Here is a 24074-nt window from a genome sequence, read left to right on the forward strand (position 1 = left end):
ATGACGTGAGTGCGGGTAGGGTAAGCCTATACGTGCCTTCGTTATTAGGTGGCATAACATGAGTGCGTGGGTGGGCAAGCCTCTATGTACTTCCGTAAAACAAGTGGCTAAGACGCAGGGGTTATTTAAGTGGTTAAGCGGTAAGGTGAACGTGCCAGACAGTGGACTATGTGTCTTCGGACTCGTATATAATTTCATGTGATGGTTGTATGGTAAGTTGCTTGATTAACTAGAACTCACTCAGCGTAGTTGACTTTTAGTATGCACGCAGGTGAGTAGACTGGGGAGCTAGCATGAGAATGGCACATGGCATGAATGGAACGGCTGGCATCTGAAGATGGAAGAAAGGATGTTTTAAATGTGATGTTTTATGTTATAGTTTTAAAGAGAAGATTGAATATTTTGTAACGAATAATTGAAATTTTATTTATTCCGCGAAAGTTTTAATTACCTCTGATTTGTAAGAACTGCGTTTATGAGTAAATCCGACGCTAAAGTGAGACACATGGGAACAGGGCCTTACAATAATAGATGAAATTCACAACTCGTATATGGACCAATAAATAATAGCAACAATTTAGATATGCAAATAGTAAATAGTTTGAGACACCTTTCTAAATGGTAACAACCAAATATACTCAGACTAGATGCTCTATGCTACTAGCACGAGGCTAAAGTAGTTAGGGGTGCGTATGATCATACTTAAAACTTTCATAGAGGCCAACCCGCCTTAAAGCAATAAACATATAGCATATAATCATTTAAAGCATATAACTCAAAATAGAGCATTTATTTAAGTAACATATACTAAACAGTTTGTGGTTTGAGACACAAGTATAAAACATTTGAATTTGAATAAGTATGCAATATCACCCCAAAAAGTAAGATAGAAACGGGGGATGAAAAGTACTCAATTGAAACAAATAACTTGAAGGGTTGTTGTGATAAACCGGGATAATAAGTTCAACGAGTGAGGTCTAGGTTAAAAGGGTTTTGGTTTAGAAGATGGTCTTGAAAGACTTTAAAATAAAATAAATGACAAGTTAAATAATGAATCAAAGTTTGAGGTTTAAGACGTAAATAATTAAGAACTTGAAGTAACGGTTTTTGAAAAGTAAGTTTGCTCGAAATCGGGTCTCGGTATTCTACTCATTAGTTTTTACTTAACCTTTGTTAAATAAATATGTGGGGATTGGTTTAACGCAATAGTGCACGACCCTTTGTTAGTTATACCAAAATGGGATTTTAATGAGTGTTCGGTTAGTCGGTTCAGGTCTTGATAAATAGTCAAACCCGAGCCCGACACTTCCAAAGTGATACATGTCATGAGATAACTTAATAAAATTTAAAGAAACTTAACCAAGTGTGTAGTTCTATTAGGAAGAACCTCAACGTCCGTTAAGCGAGTGCTTGGCTTTTTCGGTCCAAACTTGTTATAAGATCAAATTGGATCCGACATACCAAGTATTTTGAGAAAACAATTAAAATTAGTTTCATAATATAGTTTTAAAGAAAAATGAGATTCGGTGGCCCAAAACACATTTAGTGTGTCTTAAGCGGATGAACTCGGTTTAGTTCGGTTTTGGTTCGGTCCTTGACTTGGTATAAGACTGAGGATGGTTTCCACATACCGAAATAGCATTGAACTATGTAAAATGATTTGGAAACTAAAATGGTTAGGAACTAAACAATAATAATAAACTTAAACATAATTTAAAGTGTTAACAAAGACATAATAAAGTGTTTAAACAAGAGTTCGGTTTTGGTTTGGTCCTTGACTCGGAATGAAACCAAGGATGGTTTCCACATACCCAATACCATAGAACTTATTAAATAAACTTAGAAATGATAATGTTCGAGTTTTGCAAACAATAAGTCAACAATAAAGCATTTAAACGAAAGTTCGGTTATCAACTCAGGACGAACCCGAGGCTAGCCACCACATACCCAATACCATGGAACTTACAAAAATGAGTTTACACACTAAAATAACTAGAAACTAAACACGGTTAGTAAGCATTAAACAAGTTAGAATGTTAGTCAAGGATTGCATTAATCCTCCATGTAGCCTTGCCTTATAAGCATCTCACCTCAACCGACCATGACCAGAGAAGTGAAAGCCGAAGGAAACAAGGGGTAAATATTATATAAATGTTGTAATAAGAAGCTTTAATTATATGGAGTTAGTTTGAATCAAAGAAAGGTTCTTGTTTGACTCTTAAAGGTCAAACAAGCAAGAACTTGAAAGATGAAGTTTGGAGCTTAGGTTGAGTGTGTTTGGTGAGTATGAACAGGTTCAAATGAGTGGTGAGGCTTGGTTTTAAGAAGGATAAGGTCTTAGGGTTATCCATAAGGTTGCTTTAGATATTTCCAAGCATTTTGATTGGTTTAGAGGGTCAAACATGTGATAAATAACAACAAAACGAATTTGGTGACTGCAGATGTAGCTAGGCGCCGCGCGACCGTGTCTTCCTTTCTGGCCGTGTGACGCGGTGTGCCAGGGGGGTGGGCTACTCTCCCGTCTTTGGTTGTTTGGCAGATTTGGTCCCCGTGGTTCGTTTCGAGGTGTTTTGAGCATTATAGGAGTATTTTAAGAGCTGTAAAAGGTGTTTTCGCGATCTGACAAGCGTGAGATGATTATGAAACATAAAATCTATCATTTTAATAATATCGAAGGGTTTGGGATACAAATCGGGTCGATTTACAATACGAAGGCAAAAACGATTCGAATCGGAAAATGACGAATGTCACAATGCTCCATCTGAAATGGCCGGTCTGAACTGACTGTTACCACCCTGAATCGGGGCTACAAAATTTCTCCTTCACCCCAGGATTTACCAAACTGCCCCTGTTGACTTGAATACCACGAACTCTTTCGGGCTTTTCTGCCGATTAACTCTGTTCCAACCCAAACCGTTCCTTCCCTATTTCTGTTAACGCATCACCCTGTCTTTGATTTACCGGTTCTTCCACCTCCTTATCCCAATTATCTTCACCCTCATTTTCCATCTCAAAACCCTCATTTTGCGTTCACCAATTCACCTCTTCATTACCCTCAAAACCATGACCCGCATCATTCTCTTCCCCCTCTTCTTCATCTTCTGAAAGCGTACTGGGGCGAATGGGCGATCATCATCAAGATTAATCCGAACTCTGCGTCTAGGAGTGTTATGTGTAACTGATGGTTCAGCCTGATCAACGTTTTGGTTTCGGTTTCGGTTTTGGAATCTCGAAAAACGAGCTAAATTATTCGGGTTGTTTTGGGTGTTGAAATTTAATTGCGGAGGTATGTTATCTGGGTGAAACATGTTATTTTCTGGGAGTGGGTCTTGGTTCTGGTTTTCATTCTGTTTTGGGTTTTGGCTCTGATTTTGATTTTGGTTCTGGTTTTGGTTTTGCTTTTGGTTTTGGTTCTCCATTTCTGAGGTTATGTTCCGAGCTAGCATATGCCGAGCTAATCTCTCAATTTCAGGCTCGAAAACTAGCGGTGACTATTTGCCCGAATGACGGGTGTGGATAAACCTGTTACCTGCACAAACAACACACCCCACATAAAATGGGAAAATAAAATTTAAACTAAAATTAAAACTAAAATAAACACAAAAATCAAATAACATGAAAAACACTAAGCGCACTAACTCCCCGGCAACGGCGCCATTTTGATGCTAGATTGTCGCTATCTAGTAAAAAACACTTATAATCAGTTCCTAATCACCTAAGAAAGCTAGTGTAAATAGGGTGTCGAACACAAGGAGTATGTGGTCAATGGGAATCGTGCAAACAAGTTTCAGTATTATGAAGTAGTAAGTTTTAGTGCTGATTACACAAGAAAATAAGTTGGTTTTAATAATGATTAAGCAAATTAACGAATTCAAGCAATTAACAAAGATAAATCATTCCACGGGTTTAAGAACGTAGTTTAATAGTTTCTCATGCAACCTAACTGATTAATTATCACACACTGACTAAAGACTAATTAACGAGTTAAACCTTAGGATCAACAATCGATAACACACGACATTGGTTATCAAACGGTCCCTCCAAGTGTGACTCGACTAAGGGCAATTGTATGCTTTGTTGTATTCAATCTAGTCAAACAACACTATGAGCAATTACTATAGCAACCAGCAAACTAATCGTTTTGATCAACGTAAACCTAAACCGATTGAATGCACAACAATACTAAATATCAATACTCATAGATCAATAGACGATAATTACAAACAATATGTTATTGGTTACATTACAAAATGAATAAACTACAAACTTACATCCCAGGAATAAATCAGAGAAGATTAGCCTCTCATGGTAGCCACTGGATCTTCAATTGATAATTGGAACTCGTTGGGCATCGATCGAATGATGTTGAGTGATGTTTCATAGATCCAAAAATCATCCCAAGATGTCCCAAAACGGCCAAGAGAAGTTAATCACAAGTTAGGGTTTATTATTACTTTTCGTACCTTAAAAAACTCGTAAGTTCGCGTCACATATCAGTACCCGGCGTAAGTTACTCCCTACCCGGCATAAGCTACGCCGGGTCTTGTTTTTCAACGCTTTCCAATACCAGTGTTCCTTCCAAATTCCGGCCATCTCTTCGATTGGAATTCCCTTGGTCTCCGGCAAGAAAAAGTAAACAACAGCCGTCATCACAACGACCCAAACCAAAAAGAATATAAACAACCCAAACCTGAAATATTAAAAAGATGCAAATTAATTTACAGACATGCATGTAAAGGATTATAAATTTACGTAAGGATATAGAGATTATAAATACATATGTTTTACGTACCTTAAATAACACAACAGTTGGAGGAAGATTTGTGCAATGAAGAAGGTGAATAACATGTTAACTGAAACAGTAACACTTTGCGCGGCCGATCGGATCTCGAGCGGAAAGATTTCGCTAGGAACGAGCCAACCCAACGGCCCCCAAGACCACGCAAACCCGGCATTGTATACGCAGATGGCTATAACTACGAGCGCCGAATACCATTTCTCAAGCTCACCCGGGTTTCTGTTAATCCCAAACTTGTAACCAATTGCAAAAGTGATCACAGCCTACAAAAATAATAATATAAAGATTAATTAATTTCACAAAACCTATAGACTACTACATTATAGTACGTTTTGATCATTTAAATTCACATATTCTTTACATGACAAACCAACATTTGAATGCCACCTTCAAAAAACCAAAACCTTCTTCCATATTTATCGACCAAGAGGACCGAAATGATAGTTGCTATCATGTTAACATCCCCGGTGATGAGCGAGGAAAGGAGGGACGCGTTGTCTCCAAATCCCATGGTTTTAAACAAAACCGGAGCGTAGAACATGAACACATTCATGTCGGTTAGTTGTTGAAAGAACGGAATGGCAACCGCAAAGAACACCTGCGGTCTTTTTAGACTCTTCACTTGCTTCAACGAGATCGTTGAACTCTTCATCCACATTAACAACACTGCGGATTTTGAGTAATCTTTGTTTGGCTTCTTGAAACTTTCCACGTTGAATAAGGGAGTTTGGAGTGTCCGCGAGTGTTAAAGTCCCGATGATGAAGATTATAGCCACCGCCCAGACTCAAACGCCAGCCCCAGCCGCCCTTGATCTGGGCAAACCCGTAGTTTACAGCATTCGTGACTAGAATAGCGACGGTGATCGAGAGTTGAAAGAGCACGTTGCATGCACCACGCCACTTGTAGGAGAGATATAGAGGTACCGACTATAAAACACAAAAACACATACATATATTATTTTCAATATTCAGTTAATGCTACGTCTAAAACATAAGTTTTATTGAATAATTATCATCAAACATATAGTAAAGAATGAATTACCTGATTAGCAAATCCTATACCGATACCAAGAAGAAGCCGGCCAACAATAAGCTAGCATCCAGACGGATACCGCAAAGCCATTGCATAATGCACCGATGCAGAAAGTGATTCCACCGATGAGCATGGACATCTTCCGGCCACAAGCCTTGGTTACAAAGGACGCGACGCATGATGCGAAGAGAGCAGCCAAATACAAGGATGACGTGAACAAGGTTAATGTTGCACTGTTAAACTTGCAGTATTGGTTGCTTGAAGCCTTAATTCATCTCCGACTCCTTTCGGTAAACCTCAGGGAAGAATTCCTTCAGAAACGGTGCCATGGATGTCACACCGCCTGAGATTCCGATAAGATCAGACCGCCCCACCAAACATGTTATCACCACCTTGAATGTGAGTTTGCCGGGGTAAGCTTTTCCATTACCAGAAGAGATCACACCACCACCAGCCATTGTGGTATAGAATTATAGATCAATATAATACAAGAATGAATAACGAATTGCAAAAATACATCCTACAAGGTTGTATGTATTTATAGATGAAATCAGTTTTGTGTTTGAGTTGGAATCAAACGCCTAAATAATTCTATTTCTAGTATGCATGGTCGGTCAATTCAGGATATAATTTGTACGTGTTTATCTTTTAGTTTTAAGTTGGATTTTGAATTACAAATTAATTATTTTCGTTACATCTAATCTAGATTAAATTCAAATCTAAGTTAGGCGGTATTTATACGTGTTTATCTTATAGGTATTATACAAAAATAACCGAATCAACCGAATTAGACACAACAAAAAAAAATCTTATATGAATTTAACAAAACCGTTTTAAAAGTTATATACATATAAATAATCTAATATTCAAATATATAATCATATATGTTTACTTGAAGAATTACTAACTTCTACCCGTGTTGTGAACAACTCAATAACCTAGTAGGCTATATAGTATCGTTAACTCCCTATTGTTTTACTCGTTTATCTTCCTAATAGTCTCATATTAAAACTTAGAAACGGATCCATAATTTTTCTCTCTTTCTTTCTTTTTTTATCAGTGCGGCTAAAAATGGATAATCAGTTTCAATTTTTACTTCAAAAAAATTCAACTCCCCCATGATCATGATGCAACTTTAAGTAACAATAAATGTTGAAAACTAAGTAGAAATGTTGTTAAAGATATGCATACTTTCGATGACAATGCAAAATTGTTGCCAAAAACACTGTAAAAAGCAATTCAGAACTGTCATTAAAGATGAGCATAATTGTTTAAAACATTTGGAGAATAACTCATAAAACACTTCCGAATTCATGTTAAAAAATTATATAATTGTTGTAAAACAAAATGTGTTGAAATGTTGTTGAATGCGAGCCAAGCAAGTTCAAATTTAATAGACCGTACAAAAATGTTTAGCATTTCGTAGATATGCGATGATGTATTTATGTGCTAAAAAAACTACAACATTAGTTAACCAATCTCCTAATCATCAAAAACGAGTCAATCAATCTCCTAATCCATCAGGTAAGTTAATCAATCTCAATAAAGAAAGTTGAATGATTATATATGTAATTGGTGTAGAGATGTACAAACCGGGTATTCATAGGAACCAGAGGCGGGTATGGTCATCAAAAGTCAAAACTGGGTCCAGGTAGGAACCAATTCCGGGTATAGTTGGGTATTTGACCAGTTCCATCGGGTTTCGGGTAGGGGCAAGTTTTAACCTGGTATTGGCAAAACCTGGTACAGGTAGGGTCGGGTTTCGGATATAAATACAAAACATGAAATTTCATGGAAACTTTGTTGAACAAAACAAATACAAAAACAAATTCTTATGGAAACTTTCTAGGCAAAACAAATTCAAAAACAGGCCTTTGTTGAACATTACTGTAAATATGATTTATATAGTGATAACAAATAAAAAGTCAAAACAATAAATAGTGCTGTAGTCAACCACGGTCAAATTTCATACATCACCATCAACAAGAACGTAGTTGATCACTCAAAGATGGTAAATCAGATTATCATAGTAACACATGCTCGTTCAAAATCAAACTTGATTGAAACTGGCAAGCAGTTGTACTTGGTCAAAACATAGCAAATCATTCGGTCAAATTTGACCTATTAGAGTTAAAACACTATCATAATCATAGTTAAAACATGTTCAATGATAACCAAACAAGAAGCACTAAGGATGATGAAAGTAATTCACAACCATATCATAACAATTGTAATTAAACATAGAAATAACTTTAAATACAAGCTACTAGTACATAAAGAGTAAATCAAGTTAAAAAAAACCCTTTTTATGTAAAACAGAAGCATCTAATAAGCATTTAGCACCATGAAAACAGAGCTCAGCGATGCTTGTATATGCATGGCTTCAGTTCAGGCCATTTGATCTCCTTAGAACTTTTCTCTGACTGAAAAAAGTCACAAAAATCAGTTAACCGTCATTTCATGATGAATTAAAAAATTATATGAGCTAAATAAGGTTGTCAAACCTTTTTCTTAAACTATAAAAGAATGAACATTTTATTTGAGAAGTCCTGCAATTTAAAACATTGATTAGCATATGAACAATCATGATAAAAACTATAAAAATCATCTTCACATCTTTACTTATGAGTGTGTCACATTTGGAATATAATTTATCCATAACGAGTCAAATGACTATAAAAAAAGTGAAACAGAATCGACGAAAGGGCATCTTTTATGCATACAACCCCCTACCGCGTTAAAAAAAAAAACAAAACACATTATTATTAGGCATGTAAATGAACCAAACGTTCAATTAACAGTTCATGACCTATTCAGCAGGACCATTCATTTGCTTTAGTTCATTTATTTACGTCACGTGTGTTTAAGTTTGTTCATTTGTATAAAATAAAATATTTACTATAAAACTGATAAACAGTGTTAGCAGGTTGAGCCGACATCCCGTTCTAACCTGTGCTAAAAATTAAAAACAGCCCATTATGACCCTTTACAAGCCAAACCCCAGATAATTACTAAAAGTTTCAGAAAATATAAACTAACTTTGGATACATAAGTAAACCCTAGATTGCAAACAGCTTTAACAAAGGTATCAGGATCCGCTCCACCATTGTTGGGATCAAATCTACTCTTCACCTCCTCTATCAAAAGGCAACCACTGTATAAAACTATTAATTAATCCTAATAATAAAGTATACAAAACGATAGTTGATATTAAGATAAATACATACTTCTGTTTAAGCACTCTGTGTGCTTCCTTGATAAAATTGGGAAAATCAGTCCCCATCAAAGAAAGACAAAAAACGGCTACATCGATAGATGAAGAATCAAGGGGTGTCTGCAAGATTTTAAATCAACTTAGAAGAGGCAATATCAGCCATTCAGCCCATTTAATAATAAACGGGTCCATTCAGGGGTATTTTATCTCTAACAGGTCTAATTAAAAAAAAGCCGTCGTAACACATGAAAACTTCTTAAATCATTTTAACAAAAAAATAAATAAAATACCATTCAAAGTAGTGTAAACATATTTAATGTGCAATTATTTTATGGAAAAAACAATAACTTTGAAAAAAACTATATTTACCCAAATCTTATAACCTGAAACCTTTTACTTTTAACCCTTGTCTAGTAATGCTTCATTCTAGTAGCTTCATTAAGTATAAAACGATTTTCCTTTACGATATACGGATATGTAATTTGATGATTTGGTAGGCTACAAGGTACTAATTATCTTTTAGATTTTATAAAATCAAGCAATTTATTGAAGTTTAGAAGTTTAAAACATAAAATTATGTAAAAATTAGAATAGAAAGAAATATAATGTACATAAAAATTCTTACGGGTATTTTTTTTAACATACTAATGTATCCCTGCCTATACCTATTGGGTAGTAGGGCGGGTATGAGACATGGGTTCACAATCGAGTATGGGATGGGGATCAGATCACTAATACCCATAACATACATGTGTGACCAATGGGATTTTTTCAAGGTCAAGAATCTTGAAATTTATTAATAACTATAGAAAATTTGATGAGAGGCTTACTTTCGACATGTCACAAGCGATTACTGAAGGGTCTTTTGCAACAAGATTTATAGAAAAGACCTTATTCTTTACACCTTTTGCAAGCCGCGCATCGCCTATTATGCACCAAAATGTGGCCATGGTGAATCAAACATTTAATATTAGATTAAAAAAAATAACTTTCGCACGTGCATTGATAGTCAGCTTGTAGATATATATGTACAAAATTCATGCCACGTCGCATGGGGCAACTCCAAGTAGTTTAACATAAAATATAAATCTTGAAACATAAAAAGTGTTTCTTACCACACCCAAAATCAGCGACGACTAAAGAAGAGCTGTGATCCTTTAGCCACTTCATGATAATATTAACCGGTAGTTCAGGCGAACGTGCCATTTGCTCTTGATATCCTGTATGATACTGACCACATGAGTTCTATATTAGTTGCGTAACATTATTAGGTAATCAACTTCACAAAAGTATGATGTTTTATTACAAAATACATTACGAGAGAAAATAAAACAATAATTCTCGTATTTTAAATTTATACTTTAATAAGATTTGAAGGCTTTAAGCTTTTATAATAGCTTACTTAAATAATCAAAACTGTCAAATAAGTTATTATCTTATCATTACAACTACGAACATCAATAGCAGATCCAAAGACTGTCTCTTGAGTCTTGCAGAATAATTTATTGCCTCTAACTAACTAATTCTACTTATATTTTTTTTTCATATAACTTTTTAATATATAAAGATTTATATTATTTTGAAATGTTGATGAGACATGCTTATTTTTATCTATGAACCGACATAAACTTACTTAAACCCGAGACGTGTCAAATTAATATCGAAATGTTCATAAAATTTGACCCCGCGTGGTTTTAATAAATTTTATGCCAACATATAGATAAAAATAAGCATGTTTTATCGGTATATTCGAAATAATATAAAACTTTATATATTAAAAGTTATAAAAAACAAATATAAACAAAATTAGTTAAATTAATATAATAATAAAAAAACAAACAAGAGGCTAACACGTCGTTGACCATGTGTTTGGGTAACTAACTCATCTTTGACTATATGTTTGGAAGTCTAAAGCATATTTGACGATGTGTTAGGAAGTATAATGCATCGTTGACGATGTGTTTTACAAACACGTCGTCAAAGATGCATTAGATTTCTAACACATCGTCAAAAATGAGTTAGATAGGTACATTTTTGGAATTCTAAAATTTGGAGGACAAAAGTGGAATATATTTCCAAAGTATGTCAATTTTAGGAATTTTCTCTTTTTTATGACGGTTAACTATTTTATTATTATTATTTTATAAAAACACATACCAGCGCCCGGTTAAACATTTCTCAACCTATTTTCACCCATTTTTCTTTTGAACCCGTCTTGACTCATAACGTTTTCCATATTTAAGTTTGACTCATTATGACAAATTAATTTCGACGTTATTTTATCAATTTCGTGAAAATAACGTTAAAAGTGGCGGAAGGTTAATCAGACATCATGTAGTGGCGTTGATTGCCGAAAAACAAAAGTACATGCACCAATCAGCCGGTGTCCCGATGGTTGAGTGTGATGTGTCTTATGTCTAAGGCTTGATACAAAACTACTATCGAGCCGGGGTCTCACCAGAAGCAATCTTTCTATTCCTATGCGGTAGAGATAAGGTTGTCTACATTTTACCCTACTCAGATTTTACTATAGTTTTGCTATTGATGAAATTATTGAGTACAATGACGATGATAACCAATTAAAAAAATCTTCTTAAACACAAAATAACTCAGGAGGTTATTATTATGAACAAAAAAAATGATCTAAATCGGTTACATTTACCCGGCCTAATCTACATAAATGTGCAACAAAAATCCTTACAAAAAGGTTATGCAAAAATTTATATATATATTTATAATTACAACTTAAGTATGCATCATAATTCGTACATTGGACTTTAGTGGGTGGTACCTAGCTTTTCGCTATTGACGCTTAGATGAGGTTAGAGAAGATGGTGGCTTCAAATCAAGATAGCGCATTCAGAATTTTACAATTATTAGTTTGCTTCATGTTGTCAATCTCTCAATTAGTTAGGGAAATATTTTAGGTGGCATTTTCACCGTGATTACATGTGTAAACAAACCGAGCCGATCTATGCCAGATGTTGTCTCGTTTAACTTACTAGAGCTCGAGATCGGCATATTTCAAGCTCAAACTTTAAAGCTCGATTTTGGGTTGTTAGAAAAATATCGTTATTATTGATATCCCGTAATTGTAAGCCCATCTTCTACCTTGTTTCACATAAATGAGTGACGTAAACGTATTTATAGAGTTGCTAAAAACTTAAGTCGTTTTATAACATACATTTAAGATAACCTGGTAACCCCAATTTAAATAGCGTACAATAACCAAAAAAATGATATTTATACCACACGAAATAATAATTATCAAATCTAACGAGTTAAGAGATCCAAAAGACCAACCAACAGGTGCATACCTAACTCTTAAAGTATTCTTATCTCATTCTCTAAAGTTGTCACAACTCATATAATTTATAGTAAATTTTAAGAAAACCTTCAAAATCATCTCTTTAAGCTATTCATATTATATGACAACTAAAGTAAAAACCTAAATATAAGGTCTCACTTTTAATCCATATCATATAATATATCAACTATTTCCCAATCAGCATATACTATATAACAAGACAAAAAAGAAAATAATAATAATAAAAAATTTATGGATATGAATAGGGAATAGAATGTAAAAGATTTTTAAAAATTAATAAATAAATTTAGAGAACGTGCTTATTAGCTGAATTATAGAGAAAAATATATGAAATGGCTGGGAATGCTCTTAAAGAGTTCCCACCTTAAAATATGTTTTTAGTGTAATTCATATATGTCTCAAATGAGACTTGAACCTTTGTATAAAAATAAGCTTAAGCATGTCTCAAATGAGACTAGAGCATACAACCTTTTAGTTGGGAGTCATACCCCCTTTGCCACTAGACAAAACTAGATATGTAATTGAGTTTAAACAATAAATATGCATATTGTTTTTCATAAATATACATATAGTTTTATATTAAAAAAAAAATTTAGGCCATAGCTGGGCGTCAAGCCGGAAAAACTAAAAACTAAACAAAAAAACTTAGCCCCCCCCCCCCCCCCCCCTTCTCCTTGCAAAAAAAAAAAAAAAAAAAAAAAAAAAAACTTAGGCCATATTAGGGCGTCAAGCCGGAAAAACTAAATAAAAAAACTTAGCCCCCCCCCCCCCCCCCCCACCCACCCCAACACTTCTCTTTGCAAATAAATGTACAAAAAAACTATAACAATTTAATAACTAAAATACAACACAACTATCCATCCTCGATAACAGTCAAATTCATTACATTCCAAAGTGAGGTTTTTACAAAAACCTGTAATGTCTTACTCCTAACCGAACCACAGTCTATAAATCAAAATGAAACAAATTGAGTTGACTCGATGTTTACAAAATGAGTCTGCATGTAGAACGAACCTTGTTTCACTATTGAGGCTTAGATGGTGTTGGAGAAGACGGTGGTTTCAAACCAGGATACTGCATTCAAAAATTTTGTATTATTAGTTTTGCTTAATGTTGTCAACTTATGGTTTAGTTGACGGAAATATAGAGGTGGCCATTTTCACCCGAATAGGTCACTCTTACAGCACTCGAGCTCGGCTCACTTGTTATTTATTAACTAATCTGAATATATTTAATACACTCTTTAGATATATTTTAATATAAATTTTATATTTAGACATATTAATAATTATCTGCTTATATCTATCATAATTTTATATATACGAATACTTATTGTAAAAATATAGATAATTATTTTATTCAATATAAATTATACAAAATTTAGCTTCATTTGGGCTCATGAGCTTGTGAAGCTCGGGCTCATTTTAGGCTCAAGCTCGTTCAAGTTTAGCTTGATTGAAGCTATTAGCAAACATATCTCGAGTAGTTCACGGCAGCTAAACTCATTTACATTGCTACCGTCGTTTACATAGCTAGCCAGTTCGTACTAAACGGTAGAATAAAAATATTGCTACAAAAGAAACACGCCAAATTTGATAAAACGTGTCAAAAGTCACCTAGAATGTACATATCTTTGGTTCAAGTGGGCTTATTCAAAATATTAATGTAAAATGGTAACCATGTTTTGACACTTTTTTCTCCAAAGGTTATACGATTCGAACAAAAAACGTTTTCCCACTTATAATATTACCCGTTTTGACCAATACTCTGACCCATTTTCACACCTAAAAGTCTTACCATTGGATATGGAGATGATGATCTTGTGTTTGGTTCCTTTGACTTATTGACATACCCATTATCGGTTTGCTTGACTTCAGTTACAGAATGTGGCTCGCTTTTGACCTCAGTCTGTTGTACTTCAATTGCTCCATTGTTCTTTCCTTTATTTGACCTTTTGACTTTTCTTTTCAGGTTGATGTGCACAGATGGCGGGAGTAACGTTTCTTGTATTTCCTATAAACCATAAATTAAAATGAGTCAGCATTATCATAAAAAAAAATCAATTTTGCAGCAGCAGCAGCAGCAGCAGCAATGATAATAATAATATGTATTAAAACCAATGATATATATATAGTTAACGGTACCAGCCAGCCGTTATTGCCTCTAACTCCGCCTCGGATGGCATATGCTTCTTTAAATCCGTTGTTGAACAATAACTCAGCTACCTTCATGGACTCACCATCAAAACTACCTTACAAACAAAACAAAGGAATCAAAAACTTCTAACAAAAGTATATGCAAAAAAAGAAGAGAAAGAAACTGACTTGTCAAGAATACTGAAGAAACACTAACCAGACCCCGGGCAGATTACGGGTAACCTGGGGGTTAAATAGATGTTTCCCACGAGGGGTTAGACCCGGCAAAGATGGTTCTTCAGATAACCTGCAAAACAGACACCGTGAGCTCGTCACTGAGAAGGGGGGGGGGGGTTCCTCCTTGTGACCACCCTCCGGCGTGAGAATCAGACTAGATTGCTCTTTAAATATAAATGTATATTAAGAGATTGCTAGAGCAGATATCAGGTACATTATGATGATAATATGATAAGATGAGATGATCATACCATTTGGGGTATTTATAGCCGAAGGTAGGTTTCCAAGGAGGTGTGGCCGGCTGAATAGTATTCCTGTTCTACCAACTGTGGCCTACGCGCGTGCCATGCTGGTAGTTGGTGGGTAGGCAGCGGCTGACAGTGACCAGGCCTGCTGTGTACTATTCCTTTTCCACCAACTGCCGGCTATGCACGTGGTATGACAGGAGTTGGTGAGTAGGCAGCGGCTAATAGTGACATACAGTACAAGAGCATGCTGCTCGCCATACTGTTGTCAATAAGCTGTCGTATCTTTGGTCAGATCTTTTGCCCATACCTCGTCAGGTACAGTACAGAAGATCTTCCCGTATCGTACGGACTGGCTTAGTTGGGCGGGAGTATTCCCCCTCCCGCCTTTGTGCGGGATTGTTCCCGGCTTTGCTCATTCCTTCAGGTGACAACTGAATGATTGAGAGCTAAGTGCCTTGTGCGTGTAGCCTTGCTGCGCGGGTGGCCTTCCTTGATGGCTTGTATCCGCAGCTGCGGGAACAGGCAGAGTACTTCACCATTGGGAGGCATTTCCTGCGGGAACAGCTTGCGTACTGCGCGTAAGGACGTCACGTCTCTGAGCATGGTGGGTCCTGCGGATCCAGTTGGTTTCTGCGCAGACGTCTCTCTTCAAGGTGAGTCTTGCGGGTCCAACTGGGCTCTGCTGGGACCTACCTCTTCAAGTCCCCCCAGTCCAATGTTCTTCTCACGAATGTTTAATAAAGTGAGGTGAACTTTTGGACTTAAGCAAAGGGTTTTGAAAAGGGTTTAGTTTTAAGGTTTTCCATGGGGATTCTTCCCGCGGAAGTCCTTGTCACTTGCAGAAATTCCCGACTTTCCTGCTTGATCTTTGGGTATGATGCGGGTAGGTCTGTAACCTCCTCGCAAGTCAGGAGCGTTGAGTCCCACTTGTGTGGATTCTCCATGAGGTTTTGGTAGTTTTGAACATAGTGATCAATTATGTTAAAACCACCAATTCCATCCTGGAGCTTCAAACAATGTAGTTCTCGACGTTCCCGCTATGCGGGGATGTTATTTCCGTTTCCGCAAGCATTGCCCAGAAGATCCTTCTTGGTTTCAATTCCCTGCGGAGCGCTAGGTTTGTGAAAGGTTTTGCCTTGACACTGTACCCGCGCTCGTCTTATGGTTACTTTACTTCCAAGGTATTCCTGGCGTCAATTCCCTGCGGGTGCTAGGTATGTGAAGGGTTTTGCCTTAACACTGTACCCGCACCCGTCTTATGGTTACTTGGTTGCCAAGGTATTCCTGGCGTCAATTCCCTGCGGGTGCTAGGTATGTGAAGGGTTTTGCCTTAACACTGTACCCGCACCCATCTTATAGTTACTTGGTTGCCGAGGTATTCTTGGCTTCAATTCCCTGCGGGTGCTAGGTATGTGAAGGGTTTTGCCTTAACACTGTACCCGCACCCGTCTTATGGTTACTTGGTTGCCAAGGTAAGGGGTATTTTCCCGCTTACTTTTGAATCTTTTTGAATTTTTGAAATTCGAAGGGTTGGTTAAAGGATAAGAACAGTCCAAACCTCTGAAACGTCGTGCGACGGTTTCTTCTGACTGTGTCAGGACGTGCAGGAAGTTATGGTGACGTGACAGTACATGGTCATTCCAGACGCTTTTTCAGGCGCGTGGGCGCGATTTTTCGGGCGCGTGGCCGCGAAAATAATGGTACGCGTCCTTTCAACAGCTGTTGCCAGCTTTGCTTTTTGCCACGTGTCATAGTTTCATTGCACCTTCGATTTCTCTCTCCTCCGCATTAAATTCATCGCATTAATTGCGATTAGTATATAAAGGGGGAGAGGGTTCTTTGTAATCCACACTTTCACTTTTCATCTTCAAAACGATTTCCGGCGAATACGCACCTTCCAGTCGAGCATTCTCTTGAAATCGTTTTCTTCTTTCATCTGCAAGATGTCTTCTCGTGATCTCGAATCTACAGCCCAGGAGGCTGGGGTGTTCGCCGATGACAAGAGTACTGCTGGCGAGTGCCAGTGTGCTCTGCCTGTCGATCTGTATCAGTACGTCGTCAGGAAGTTCAAGCTCGAGTCTCTCGAGCCTGAGTTTCCTGAACCCCATCAGACGGTGTATGATGCCCCCAGAGGCAAGATCGGGGTATATGCTGCATTCTTTGTCTATGGGAATCTTAGGTTCCCGTTGACAAAGTTTGTGTACCGTGTCCTGGAGAGGCACGGTGTGCACCTGACCGAGGTGCACCCGATGGCGATCGCGAAGATTCGCCACTTCGAGTGGGTGTGCCGGATTCTGGGCATTGAGCCCTATGTCGACCGCCTGATGACCTTCTACTCTTGGAGGTGCATCCAGGGGTGGTATACACTGATAACCCGGATTAAGGGTTTGAAGATTTGCGCAACCGAGCGCAGTCTTCGCTCGTGGAAGCGGGAGTTCTTCTACATCTCCGCTCGCGCCATCCCCCTTGCCATGAAATTCAAGAATGGGCAAGCACTTCCCAGCCTTCACGCCTCCAACTACCAGGAGGCGGAATGGTTCTCGAAGATATCCCGAGTCCAATCTCCGGTTTACCGGTTTGCGGAGTCCGGGATGGTGATGCTCGGGATGAGCCGGGTGTGGAAGGATGCGGATGCGCAAAAGATCCCAATCGTCCTTGAATACGGTTCGAACTCTGTTCCTTACGGTATGCTCTGTTTCTTTTTGTTGATTTAGAATCTCTTCTAACTTCTTTCCTGTTTATTTCAGAGGGGAACGACTTGCAGTCGCTCATGTATCCGCGGGAGGCTGACGGTCCCGCTCGGATGGGTACTCGCGCTCTAGACGAGAACGAGTTGCCCATCCTAGAACAAACGGCGGATCGGTTCGTGGAGGTCTACCCGTTAGGCCACGAGATCCTGAGCGCCAGGCGGCCAGGTAAGGCGCTATTCAACCCTCGACCCCTCAATGTTGAAACCTCTGCTGGAATTCCTCTAATCTTATGTTCTGATGAGGAATCCGCAGATGGTCCTCCGTTGGTGCGGAAGAAGGCTGCCGGCGGGAAGGGGAAGGAGAAGGTGGCCTCCACTGCCGATCCGGTGCCTCGGTCTGACTCAGAGGCCGAGAGCGAGGAGGTGGCGGTGAACCCGGGTGGTGATAGGACCACTGCTCCGGAGGCTGCGACTGTCACCTCCGGAGAGCCCCGGATGACGACGGTGAGCGGCGCAAAGAGGCCGGCTCCATCGGGTTCGTCCCCGCCTGTCCGCACTTTTAGGCTCAAGAAAACCCGTAAGTACAAACTTCCTTTATCTTTAACTTCATAGCTTTCCATTAATACTTATCTTCTTTGTGCAGGCGTGGATGTTGACGCATTCCAGGGTGGAGCGCAGAGGAGTACCCCTCCGCCCATGACGGTAGGCTTGGTCAGCCTACCTGAGGCGACGACCCAGGCGGCTGCGCCTGCGCCTGCTTCAGCTGGTTCAGTTGCTCACTCCGTTGAGCCGACTGTTCCAGCTGTGATGACATCACCGCCGGCTGTGAGTGCCATTTTTACCGCATCTTTCACTGAGCCGGCGGTTACTTTTGCTGCGGATTCCGCAGCGGCGACCGCGGCGGCTGTTACCATGCCTCCTCCGTCATCGGCAACGACGGCCGATCCTTCAGGTATGCATGGGGCTTATCGCCAACCTCTGCCTCCTTCCCATCTGCCTGACCTCTTGGATGGATTTCCCTTGGGTTCAGGTGATGGGTTTGGCGGCTATCGGCCTGTTGTTGACCCTACAGGTGCGTAGGGTTCTTTTGGCCCTTTTCATATTTTTATCATCTTTTCCTAACTGCTTTTTGTTTTTTGCAGTGTCGGATTCCAATGAAGTGTATGTTCCACGATGGAACATCCGCCGAGGAACAACCCTTCGCACACCTGTGGAGTGTGTGGAGTGGGCTCGTCACGCAGCTCCCAGTGGTGCGTTGGGGGAAGCCATGGCTAGCTACCAGGAGGGTAGGCTAACCAATGAGCTTCGGGTTCTCCTGGCCCGGATGCAGCCGCGCGTCGAGCTGCTTTGTCGTGAATACGACAAGTTAAAAGCAGCTTGCATTCAAGAAGTAGCTTGGACGCGGGCTGTCCGGGAGGAGAACGTAAAGCTTACCGCAGTGGCTGCGGAAAAGGAGAAGGCCTTCAAGGCCCTCGAGGTTGAAGTTCAGGCCCGACTCGAGGCCCGTTCCAAGGCTGCCCAAGCTGTTAACAAACAGCTTCGGCTGGCTAAGGAAACTGCAAGGAACGCAACCGAGAGGGCCACCAAGGCTGAAGCTGTTGCTGAGCCTCTACGCGTGGAGAATGAGGAGCTTAAAGCCAAATTAGAGGCTCTCCAGCAGGCTCATGATGCCTTGGCGATGGAAGACGCCAAAAAGCTCCAAGAGATCTTGGACCAGAGGGGGGTGCTTGACCACACTGAGCGGAAGCTAAAGGGCGTCGAAGAGGCTGCGGCTAAAGAAGTGTTGCTTGCCAACCTCAATAAAAGTGAAGCCGAACGCGCCCGTAACGAAGCTCAAGCTGCCCTCCAAGAAGCTCTGGTTGCCAAGGAATGGCTTCTTCGAGAAGCGTTGTCTCAGGTATGTTTAGCTTCATGTCTTCACGCTTTTCTTTGTAAATAGAAAAGGTTCTGATACTTGTATATATATATATTTTTTTTGTAGGTTGTGCATCGAGTCTTCACGGAGACGTCTTATGACGATGCTATGAGCGCAGCCCTCAACGCTTCTCATGAGGATGGGGAAAAGGCCGGTTTCCTGCTTGGTCTAGGGTTCGTTGAGAAAGGCATCCCGCCTTCCAACTTCCCTTTATTTGATGTAGATACTGAAGCTGTATACGACCAAGCAGTGAATCAGTATGCCGCCTTCCCGCATCCGGTGGTGGAGAAGGTAAATGAAGTTGCTGCTGCTGATGATGGGCTAGCTATCCTTAAAGCTTTCCTTGAACTGCCACGCTCTACTGATGGTGCTGGTCCAAGTGGAAGTGGCCCTGAAGCTTGATCCTGAAGATCCCTTCCCACTGCTAGGATAGATTTAGCTTGTATAGATTTATATTCTTGTAGGCGGGTAGTTACCCGGCCATTCTTGTAATGAATATTATGAAATATAAATCTTTGTGCGGGTAAGACCGCTACTTTCACTGGATTCCTTGCTTTATAAACGTTATATGACTTGCATACTTTAGTTTAAATTAGCAATTTTCCAAGTGTTTAGAATAAGTTAACCTTTGAACGTGGTAGATAATAGGTTGAAGTTTTGCTTCCTCTTTCGTGATTGTGCGGGTAGGACCGTCACTTGCACTTAGTAGGATGGCTAAACTTTACCTACATCTGACCTGCGTGTAGGTTTTCCTCATCCTTTTTGAAATTTCTAAGTGTTTAGAATAAGTTAACCTTTGAACGTGGTATATAATAGGTTGAAGTTTTGCTTCCTCTTTCGTGATTGTGCGGGTAGGACCGTCACTTGCACTTAGTAGGATGGCTAAACTTTTCCTACATCTAACCTGCGTGTAGGTTTTCCTCATCCTTTTGTTAGAAATTCTCTGTTTTGAATAAGTTAACCGTTCGACGCGCGGTTGTCAATAGGTTAGTGTTCAGTTTCCTCTATCATGATTCATGCGGATAGACCGGCACTTCATTTAGTGGGATGACTGAACTTTACACTTCAACTGACCTGCGTGAAGGTTTGCCGTTTTTTGGGTTTATGCGGGTTTTGCCGCCTTCCCCACGCAACGACTTTCCACGTAATTATGCGGTGAAAACCGGCATATCCGTGTTGAATAAATTAACCGTTCGACGCGCGGTTGTTAATAGGTTAGTGTTCAGTTTCCTCTATCATGATTCATGCGGATAGACCGGCACTTTCATTTAGTGGGATGACTGAACTTTACCCTTCAACTGACCTGCGTGAAGGTTTGCCGTTTTTTGGGTTTATGCGGGTTTTGCCGCCTTCCCCACGCAACGACTTTCCACGTAATTATGCGGTGAAAACCGGCATATCCGTGTTGAAAGTTCATAAAGTATAAATGTAAAATCATCAGCGTCGATGTTCTAAGGAGAATCATTTCCATTAGAAGTGGCTCTGGGCCTTTACAAATTTGGAATTGATCTACATGCAAACTGTGTAATTGAGCTCCCTTCCATGTTGTTGGGATGGGAGTGCCATCGAGCCAATATGCACCTGGTTCGGGATCTCGTTCTTTACGCAGCATGTAGTCTCCACATTGAAGCTGGAATTTTTATTCGTGTTTTCCCCAGCTGGGGTTCTACACGGATCAGCCTGCTCAGCGTTCATTGCGCCACGAGGTGCGCGAGCGTCCCATCTCTGACAAATACTTCGACCATATCCTTTACGTCTGTGCATTCTTCAGTGTTGTGGCCTTTTGTCCTGTGAAAGTCACAGTATTTGCTCCGATCAGCGTTGGGACGATGTCGGATTATTGGAGCCTTTGGCCATGGGAGCTCCTCAGTGGCGAATATCTCGGTGACGCTTTTGGTGAGTGGCGTCCATCTGGAGTTCTGGTTCGACCGTACGTTATCCCTTCCGCCTAACCGATGTTGCAAGCCGGATGAGGTGTCAAAGTTTACCCTTGACTGCCAAATGCCTAGCTTCCACTTTTGTTTAATCGGGCGGTAAGGACGTTGTCTTCTCTTGTTCTCTGGGTGTAGAGGTTTGTGCTCTGGGGGAGATCTCTACCCAGTTGCTTCTCCGTTTCCGCAAAGCGTTTTGCTGCTGTCATGATGGCATCCCATGTGGATGGCATGCCATCTTTACCCGTTAAGGTGCGGATGAGCTCTGGGTCGTTCGCGCCCTGGGTGAAAGCAGCTCGAACAAGATCTTCGCTGATATTACCCAGACTTAGCTTCTTTGAGTTGAAGCGATTGATGAAGTCTAGCAAAGGTTCATCTTCCTCTCGAATGCATTTGAGGATTGTCCATTGTTCCTCGGTATACTTTCTTTGCTGGCTGAAGTGTTGGCTAAACTTTTGTTGGAAGTCTGCCCAGTCGTAGATGTGGTTGACCGGTAGACGATCGAACCACGCTCTAGCTGGCCCAACAAGCGTCATTTGGAACATGTAACACCACGTAGGTTCCGTCCAATTGCTGACGGTTGCCCCCGCTATGAATCTGTTCAAATGATCGTCTGGGTCAGATATACCATCATATATGCCTATGTTGGACATCTGTTCGGCACTTTTTGGGGAGATTGCTTCCGGAATGTCCCTTGCAAATTTGGACGTTCCCGCATTTGCCACAGTTGGTCTGAATGTTTTGGAGAAGTCACGTGGATTTCCACCTGTGTTTTTTGGTTTGAAGGCTTCTCCAAAACGCCTTCTCGGTTGGGAGTCCGTTTCCTTACGCTTCCCTTTTGCCCTATGGCGAGGGTTCGCGTCGGTGTCGGATTCCTCCGAGTCTTCGTCCAAGTATTCTTCGAATTCGTCAGCCTGTTGGACGGAACGCAAGCGTTCGTCCAACTCAGCTTGGAATTCCTTCTGACGTGCCTCGCCCATGCCTTAACTTCATCGAGTGTTTGGCGAGGGAGTCTTGTTCGTTTCTCTAACTGGGTATCGGTGATTCCCAGTGAGCGATTATTTACTGCACTTGCCCCAGCTTGGGTAACTGGGGTAGTGTTCGTAAAATTTACTTCACTTGCCCCGGCTTGGGTAACCGGGGTAGTGTTTGTAAAAACTGTGTAGTCGCCGGTATTCCCCCCAGTAGCTGGGGTTGTGGTTACCGGAGTTTCTTTAACCATCTTTCCAGAAGTTTGAAAAAACTGAAAAGAAATGAAGTTCTAGCTTTTATGCACGGATGGCGCCAATGAAGAAACACTATCCAGACCCCGGGCAGATTACGGGTAACCTGGGGGTTAGATAGATGTTTCCCACGAGGGGTTAGACCCGGCAAAGATGGTTCTTCTGATAACCTGCAAAACAGACACCGTGAGCTCGTCACTGAGAAGGGGGGGGTTCCTCCTTGTGACCACCCTCCGGCGTGAGAATCAGACTAGATTGCTCTTTAAATATAAATGTATATCAAGAATACAAAGAGTGGTATTTGCAGGATCTTTAATGCTGTCCTTGACTCTCTTGACAAACCCCTGATGATCATCATCCGCAGTACGAAACTCGATCTGCAGAGCATTCTTATTCAAATACTTCAAATTGGGGGAAGCGAGAACCCGCAGCGTCTTGCTGTCCCTGATATCAAGAAGCTGCGAGTTGGGGTCATCTTTGAGCTTCTTGAAGGCATCGATGGCGGATATGAACTTGTACTTGCGCAGGTACTCCTGAGTTGCTGGAACGACCAACAGCCAAATGAAAGCACACCCAGATACGAAGAACGGGTACTGGTTGAAGAAATCATCGATTGAAACGAGGGCTGATTCTAGGTCGATCTTGGCGGGTAATTGGGAAGCACATGAAGTAAGGGGGAACTGGAATTGGAGATACGTGAAAAGGGTGGTGGATAAGGATAAAGATAAAGGTTGGGTTTTGAGAGCGGAGCTGAAATAGGTTTTGGTGGATTTGGGTTTGGGGAAATTAGGGCTCTTGTTCGTCTGGGTAATTGGGGAAGAAGATGACAGGAGGATGGACATGGTGAGAGACTCCATGGGAGACATCTGTTGTCAAGGCCAGATATTATGATAAGAAGGATGCCGCCGCCGACCATAGTTTTTTTTTTTTTTTTTTTTCTATTTTGGTTTCATCTCTATTTGTTGAGAAAATTAACAAAGCTGACGGGTTAGAACCAGTGATTAATCTACGATTAGCTAAGATTATTTGGATTGGACATTAATATATAGCTTTCAGTTTTTATATATACATTTCTATATGTAATTTAAGTTTTATATATACACTTACAATTTTTTGACCGGAAATCAGCTGCAGTCTCATTGGAAACCGTTGATTTTGGTCGGAATAACGCTGAAAACCGACGATTTTGGTCGGAACCTTGCGGAAACGCCGACCAAGTCCGATTAATCCAGATTTTTGCTTAATTTGACCATTTAATCAGTGGGTCTGAGACAGCGATTAATCGAGGATTAACAGATGCCTAGTCAGGATTTTTACAACCAT

At 40.2% G+C, this 24074-nt stretch overlaps 2 protein-coding genes and 1 pseudogene across 2 annotated transcripts; all 3 read right to left on the minus strand.

Annotated features, from left to right (window-relative positions):
- Positions 1 to 3481: 3481 nt before the first annotated feature.
- On the minus strand, positions 3482 to 6289 carry LOC143623839 (sugar transport protein 1-like; annotated as a pseudogene).
- Positions 6290 to 8158: 1869 nt separating this feature from the next.
- On the minus strand, positions 8159 to 10294 carry LOC143623863 (ribosomal RNA-processing protein 8-like). Its single transcript, XM_077094670.1, has 6 exons — positions 10161 to 10294; positions 9876 to 9970; positions 9059 to 9165; positions 8871 to 8985; positions 8336 to 8380; positions 8159 to 8254 (listed from the first exon to the last, which is right to left on the minus strand). The coding sequence occupies exons 1-5, from the start codon at positions 10249 to 10251 to the stop codon at positions 8348 to 8350; spliced, it is 441 nt and encodes a 146-aa protein (XP_076950785.1). The 5' UTR covers positions 10252 to 10294; the 3' UTR covers positions 8159 to 8254; positions 8336 to 8347.
- A 2922-nt stretch (positions 10295 to 13216) lies between these two features.
- On the minus strand, positions 13217 to 23600 carry LOC143623864 (rhodanese-like domain-containing protein 4A, chloroplastic). Its single transcript, XM_077094671.1, has 6 exons — positions 23026 to 23600; positions 20956 to 21008; positions 19084 to 19088; positions 14518 to 14620; positions 14171 to 14386; positions 13217 to 13447 (listed from the first exon to the last, which is right to left on the minus strand). Exons 1-6 carry the CDS (start codon positions 23591 to 23593, stop codon positions 13397 to 13399), a joined length of 996 nt encoding a protein of 331 aa, XP_076950786.1. The 5' UTR covers positions 23594 to 23600; the 3' UTR covers positions 13217 to 13396.
- Positions 23601 to 24074: the final 474 nt, after the last annotated feature.

Source organism: Bidens hawaiensis, unplaced genomic scaffold (assembly GCF_021521415.1).
Source record: "Bidens hawaiensis isolate Kalapana, Puna unplaced genomic scaffold, B.hawaiensis_p1.1 tig00003570_1, whole genome shotgun sequence".
Classification (NCBI taxonomy): domain Eukaryota; kingdom Viridiplantae; phylum Streptophyta; class Magnoliopsida; order Asterales; family Asteraceae; genus Bidens; species Bidens hawaiensis.

Bases quoted from the DNA above. Each gene is read 5' to 3' on its own strand.
- LOC143623864 (XM_077094671.1), bottom strand. From the start codon at position 23,593: ATGTCCATCCTCCTGTCATCTTCTTCCCCAATTACCCAGACGAACAAG. The intron at 21,009-23,025 runs ATTTATATTTAA...TACTTTATGAAC, and splicing joins TCTTTGTATTCTTGATATAC to TTTCAACACGGATATGCCGG. The intron at 14,387-14,517 runs GTACCGTTAACT...TATGGTTTATAG, and splicing joins GAGGCAATAACGGCTGGCTG to GAAATACAAGAAACGTTACT.
- LOC143623863 (XM_077094670.1), bottom strand. From the start codon at position 10,251: ATGGCACGTTCGCCTGAACTACCGGTTAATATTATCATGAAGTGGCTA. The intron at 9,971-10,160 runs GTAAGAAACACT...GGTGCATAATAG, and splicing joins CGTCGCTGATTTTGGGTGTG to GCGATGCGCGGCTTGCAAAA. The intron at 8,381-8,870 runs GTTAGTTTATAT...TTTAAATTGCAG, and splicing joins GGTTTACTTATGTATCCAAA to GACTTCTCAAATAAAATGTT.